Source organism: Rutidosis leptorrhynchoides, chromosome 1 (assembly GCF_046630445.1).
Source record: "Rutidosis leptorrhynchoides isolate AG116_Rl617_1_P2 chromosome 1, CSIRO_AGI_Rlap_v1, whole genome shotgun sequence".
In the NCBI taxonomy this organism is placed as follows: Eukaryota; Viridiplantae; Streptophyta; class Magnoliopsida; order Asterales; family Asteraceae; genus Rutidosis; species Rutidosis leptorrhynchoides.
This window is the reverse complement of record NC_092333.1, coordinates 556,270,079-556,276,778: the sequence shown is the minus strand read 5'-3', so window position 1 is coordinate 556,276,778 and position 6,700 is coordinate 556,270,079. Positions and strand designations below refer to the sequence as shown.

Genomic DNA, 6,700 nt, shown 5'->3' with positions numbered 1-6,700 from the left:
AAGCAAAGTACCAAAATGGTCGGAAATACAAATGAAATGGAGAAGATGATGGAGATCTAGATTATACTTTCATGAGTCTTCAACTTGGATCTTCAATTGAGCCTTGATCTTCATAGAATCATGAAATGGCCCCTTTTAGGGTTCCATTTCGGACCCCAATTGCAGCTCTCCCACTCAAAAACCCCAAATATGCTTTTATAAGGCGGCTGAATTTTTTGGCTGAATCAGCGTCAGGAGCGGCTCTTTTGGACAGGAGCGGCGCTTTTAGGAGCGACGCTTTTGGACAGGAGCGGCGCTTTTGGACAGGAACAACGCTTTTGGCTACTGATCTTTTTAACTCTCGTTTTAGCACATAGGAGCGCCGCTTTTGACCCTGTAATTTCATTTTCACTTCAAAACTTCACTTGGTTCATTCCTTTGGTCCAAGGGTTGATTCCTTAGCATAAATATGAACTTTTAGACCACTTTTGTCCCGAAACGACTAAAACCACAAACCGCTCACTAATCATCACAACCCGTATCGAAATATCATGAAAGTAGGGAGATATTGCTAAGATAAATATGTATATTTTGAGCAATATCAGTGGTAAACATGAATTTGATGTATTTGAACTAGTTATCATGGTAGGAGGTGGTTTTTGATGTCTTTAAACCATGCCATGTTTGTTATAGTATAAAATTGGGTAAAAAAATTTGTTCAAGTTTTGAAATTGAGTTGTATGGGATGCACCTTATCTGACAAAAGGATGAAAAACTGTGTTTGTTCAGATGCGGTTCCGCTCGTTGGATGAGCTGCATAGGATCGGATGCGCTGCATTGCTTAAGATGTGCCATTGCTTAAGATGTGCCACATTAGTTGTGAAGAATGTGTCGCATCTTCATCGTATGTGTCGAATTTAGGGTTGTTAAAAAGAATTTAGTCGGATTTCTTGGGGTGTCTTATTTACCATCATTTATTGGAAATCAAATCATCTTGTAACAATGTTACTTCGTTATTGCCCCGCAAATCTGACATAAGAAATAAGTAATACTCTAATAAAAAAATCACAAATACTTCCATTTTAAGGGTGTATTTGACGCAACAGCTTATTGGAGCTTATTGGAGCTTGTAGGAGCTTGAGCTTATGATTATAATAAGCTTCAAGCAATAAGCTTCATTTGGTAGATATAAAAAGTAGAGCTTATAAAAATCATAATCTCTTAAAAAATAAGCTACTTCTAATAGCTTATGGAAAAAAGTAGAGCTTATGAATAGGAAAATAAGCTCCGGTTAGTTTACCCAACATTTATAAAAAATAATAAGCTTCAGCTACCAGCTTCAAAAATAAGTTACAACTTCATCTCAAGTCCATAAGCTCCAGCTTTAACTGCAAGCTTCAGCTCCAGCTAATTTCATCCAAAAACACTCTAAATCAATAAAATAAAGATCCAATCAAATCTCATGCGGCTCAATTAAATCTAATGCCACTATGAATATTTGGTCATATGATTGCAACATATTCAAATAATTTATACTGATTCTAATCATAAATATCATAAATCATATAATACAATTAAAATATACAGTATATATATTATTTAATTTAAATTAATATAATAATAAAAGAAATTTAGCTTATGAATTGAGAATGACCTTTCAAAGATTTATTTATATTTATTGACCCTCACCCTACCACCTCTCTATATATACATGTTCATCTTAACTTCCTCTATCACTCCAACAACAATCATTTCACCTTCAAATTTAAACATACAAACACTAATACTTCAAGAACTTAACAAGACTTCAAAACTATATCTTACATCCCATCAAAACTTCTAAACATGTTTTGCTTTTCGGATCAAAACGAATTTTGTGGTCGTCGATGTGTTTGGATCAACGGCCCTGTCATTGTAGGGGCCGGGCCCTCGGGGCTAGCCGTCTCGGCTGGCCTTAGGGAACAAGGGGTTCCTTTTGTTGTCATCGAAAGATCCGATTGCATTGCTTCTATATGGCAAAAACGCACTTATAACCGCCTAAAACTACACCTCCCAAAAAAATTCTGCCAACTTCCCCAATTACCCTTTCCCGAAGAATACCCTGAATACCCCACAAAACAACAATTCATCACGTATCTTGAAAACTATGCGCAAAAATTCGACATTAAACCGCAATTCAATGAGTGTGTGCAGTCTGCTAAGTACGATGAAGCCTGCCATCTTTGGCGGGTTGTGACCATCTCCTCAAACGGGTCATGCCAGTCTGAAACAGAGTATATATGCCAAATGCTTGTAGTGGCAAGTGGAGAAAATGCCGAAGGTGTAGTACCCGAAATTGATGGACTAAAAGACTTTTCCGGCGAAGTAATTCATGCAAAAGATTACAAGTCCGGCGAGAAATATAGTGGAAAGAAAGTATTAGTCGTTGGATGTGGAAATTCAGGCATGGAGTTATCACTAGACCTCTCTAACCACAAAGCCAACCCATTGATGGTGGTCCGAAGCTCGGTAAGCAATCTTGAAAATTTTTAGTGAACCCACAAAAAAGATCAAATCTTTTTTCAAGAAAAACAATACCCATTATAAATTAGCATCTAATTTGTGTGTTTTTGATTGCAGGTTCATGTTTTGCCTAGAGAAATTATGGGAAAATCAACATTTGATATAGCCGTGATGCTAATGAAATGGCTACCTTTATGGCTAGTTGACAAACTTATATTACTCCTCTCATGGTTCATTCTTGGAAATACACAAGCTTATGGAATCAAAAGACCCTCTTTAGGCCCACTACAACTCAAAAACCAACATGGAAAAACACCAGTTCTTGACATTGGTGCACTTGAAAAAGTTCGATCAGGCGAGATCAAAGTTGTACCCGGGATCAAAAGATTCAATTGCAACTCAGTTGAGCTAGTTAATGGTGAAACACTTGATATTGATTCAGTTGTTTTAGCAACTGGGTACTGCAGCAATGTCCCTTACTGGCTTCAGGTGAGCAAAAGCTTCCATTTTTCCTAAGTTTTTGAAATAAAGATTAAATCTTTAATGTTGACTAATAGACTTTTGACTTTTTTTTATTAACAGGAAACTAAATTCTTTGCTAAAAATGGATTCCCAAAGACCCCATTTCCAAATTGTTGGAAGGGAAAGTGTGGATTGTATGCATCAGGGTTTACAAGAAGAGGTCTTGCTGGTGTATCTGCTGATGCTATTAAAATTTCTCAAGATATTGCGAAAGTATGGAATGAAGAATTAAATCTTAAAAAATTGAAAGTTCCTACACATAGAAGATGTATCTCAACTTTTTAGTTTATTTTCTTCTTGATCACCCAAAAATGGTGGGATAGTTAGTTTAGTGGAGTGTACAAAAGCATATGTAAAAATATGAACAATAGAGAAACAGAGTAGAAGAGTGGTTATAAAGCCCCCCAAAAAAGAAAAAACACTAGAAAATGTGTGGGCATTTTGTATAGATTTAGGATGATGAGGCTAACTTTGTTATTTACCTTTTGCACTCTTCTATAAATGGAAATTTTGATCAACTGTTTTTTAAGGCAACTAATAATCAACTGTGATGATGAGAAGTAATGAAATCTTATTTAATCCTTTTTCTGATATGTCCAAGTAATTTTTGAAGGGTGGAAAAATCCCCTCCGAGAAGCTAATTGTTGGCAGTACCAATTAGATTTTGGCCCTTCAAATCGAACATGCGTCTACTCGTCGAGGACAAATAGGTTGCCCCCTCATATACCCCTCAGGCAATGTAGTATGATCAATGTACAAGTTTTATTGCACCAAGTATGTGGTTAACAACTTAACATACAGGTATTTAACGTGCCTTAAAAGTGTCATAATTCAAATATAATTCAAATAACTGTTTTAACAATTGAGCCGTTGCGAATGCTTGTCACTAGAGTTAAACATTAGTTATGTGGATATAGACATAATAGTTTTGACCTCCTTGAATTAAATTTTCTCAATTACTTGAAATCGAGAGGCTATTAAATCTCAAGGACTTGAAAAAAAAAAAAAATAGTGAAATGTACATGTTATATAATATAATGTACAACATAAGATTGCACATTAGACAAAGAGCATATAGCTCCTCACTAGTCCTAATCATCTTTCCACATCAATACAGTTTGCAATAAGCTCTTTGATGGCAACGAACGAATGTACACATAACGTACTCCTTATAGCTTATTGAAGTACCTTATATTTCTCTAAATGACTATTAATCGAATCAACAGCAAACGTTGATTTACTGATGACATGACTGCCGCTTATAGCCTAAATTGAACTTCAAACAAGTTTAAAATCTATGAAAATTTGATTCTACCTTTTTCATGACGTCTCACACATTTTTCGAACCTACTTACTGACCGAAGGTTTATTTGAAAGTAATATCGCTATTTATAGAATATTGAAGGAGATGAATTTCTTCACTATTGGGATATTTCACTCTGGGTAGAAAAATGAGTTCTCTTTATTTTATGATATAGGAAAGATAGTTTACATATTACTTTACTCGTACTTCATACATGTTGAATTGGGTTTTGTTATTATTAATATTGTTGTTGTTATATTTCACTAGGTTATTAATCTATAGTTTTATGTACTCGTACGTTGCACGAAAACATAAAAACTAAAAAATTATCAATTATAAGAAACAATCATTTTATGAGCCCGTAATTTGAGGATTTGTTATATATTCTTGCGATTGATTTAGATTTATTGAAGGAGACGTATAAGGTTAGTTGAGAATATTTATATTGATATCGATAAGTATAACATGATACTTCGTACATAAAAGTCATAAAACAACAAATTTATCAAAACATGACGATGTTTGATTTTTGCTTTCTAGAGTTAATTTTTTATTTTTTTTTTTAAATCAATCACTTTAATCAAAACTAAATTGCATCATATAACTCAAATGAACATAGCAATTGAGTTATATTTTACATAATAATATTAATCTTGATGCAAATGTTTTGCTAGAGAGATCATTTAAAAATTTACCAAATAATTATTTAATTTGGTAGTAATAATAAATATAAACTATTTAATCGAATAATGTACAAATTTTTAGATATACTACTTTTAACAACTGAGTACATGTTATCATTTTTTATATCATGTATTAATTAAATGGTCATTAAATTATACTTATAAAATCATATTTTTAACATGGATAATAATATGGTCGGGTGTTGTTAGCTAAATAAACAAAAGACAATATATTAACCAGAGTTAAAAATATTATGGAATAATAGATATTCAGCTATATTTTCGTGTTATTAATAATACAATTATTTTCATAATAAATTAAAATTAAAATAAGATTGTACATGAAAAAAATAACAATAACACATATAGTACATGTTATAGCCTATAAAGCCATGAATAATTCTCTTTTGGTAGCAATTTAAAACAAACTTGTTAAACCTTTCGAATGACAACGTATGGTCGTAGGGATGGAATTAAATATGTATACATATCCAGTGGCGGTACCAGGATTTTTTTCACCGGGGGCAAAAAAAAATTAAAACGTAGCAATTTTTTTGGCAAAATATGGAGGTTTTGGGGAAAAAAATGAAAGTTTTTTAGGCAAATTATGAAGGTTTTGGGGCAAAATTTGAAGGTTTATGGGCAAAATTTGAAGGTTTTGAGGTAAAATTTGGAGATTTTTGGGCAAAATTTGAAGGTTTTGAGACAAAATATGTAGGTTTTGGGGCAAAAAAAAAATACACTGGGAGCAAAGTCGAAAAATCCAAAATTTTTATACTGAAAATTGCAAATTCACTGGGGGCGGCTGCCCCCGCTTGTCCCTTCTAAAAAACGCCCCTGCATATATCTATTAGCCCGTAATTTTATGAATACGTGGATTGAATATTAAAAATAACTTATTTAAGGAACATTTTTTTATCAACTTATGTATATGTATTTATTTTTTATGTTACTCCCTCCATCCCAAAATAATTGTCATGGTTTGACTTTTTGAATCTTTCTTCTCCAACTTTGACTTTTAATATATTTCTTTGTGTTATATAATATCGGATGAAAGTTACACCAAATGAAAACACAATAAAAAAACAATCTATTCATATAAATTTCATCAAATATCTAATAGAAAAAAACAAAAAATAATTAAAGTCAAAACTTAATCAATTAACTTTAAAAAGTCCAACAGGACAATTATTTTGAAACGGGGGTATTAAATAGCGGTAAGCAACGAAATATGTGAACGGATCAAATGTGTTAGGTGCAAGTTGGCCGGGCACATCAACATGAATTCAATCTTTTAGTTTTATTTAGAATATACGGAGTATTTCCTTAATTTAACTTTAAAATTATAATATATATATATATATATATATATATATATATATATATATATATATATATATATATATATATATATATATATATATATATTATCTTTATCTTTTAAAAGGTAACCATCACCATATTTTAGTTAATAATTAATCTAATATTTAGTTTAGTTTTTTAATAGAATGACACGTAGGACAATTTAAATTAGATTAATTGAGAAGACTTTTAGTTTTATTTAGAATACGGAGTATTTCCTTAATTTAACTTTAAAATTATAATATATATATTTTATCTTTATCTTTTAAAAGGTAACCATCACCATATTTTAGTTAATAATTAATCTAATATTTAGTTTAGTTTTTTAATAGAATGATACGTAGGACAA

General features: G+C 31.8%; 1 protein-coding gene across 1 annotated transcript; it reads left to right on the top strand.

Moving 5' to 3' along the window:
- The first annotated feature begins 1,727 nt into the window (after nucleotides 1-1,727).
- On the top strand, nucleotides 1,728-3,516 carry LOC139880295 (probable indole-3-pyruvate monooxygenase YUCCA5). Its single transcript, XM_071865472.1, has 3 exons — nucleotides 1,728-2,487; nucleotides 2,599-2,970; nucleotides 3,064-3,516. The coding sequence occupies exons 1-3, from the start codon at nucleotides 1,825-1,827 to the stop codon at nucleotides 3,286-3,288; spliced, it is 1,260 nt and encodes a 419-aa protein (XP_071721573.1). The 5' UTR covers nucleotides 1,728-1,824; the 3' UTR covers nucleotides 3,289-3,516.
- Nucleotides 3,517-6,700: the final 3,184 nt, after the last annotated feature.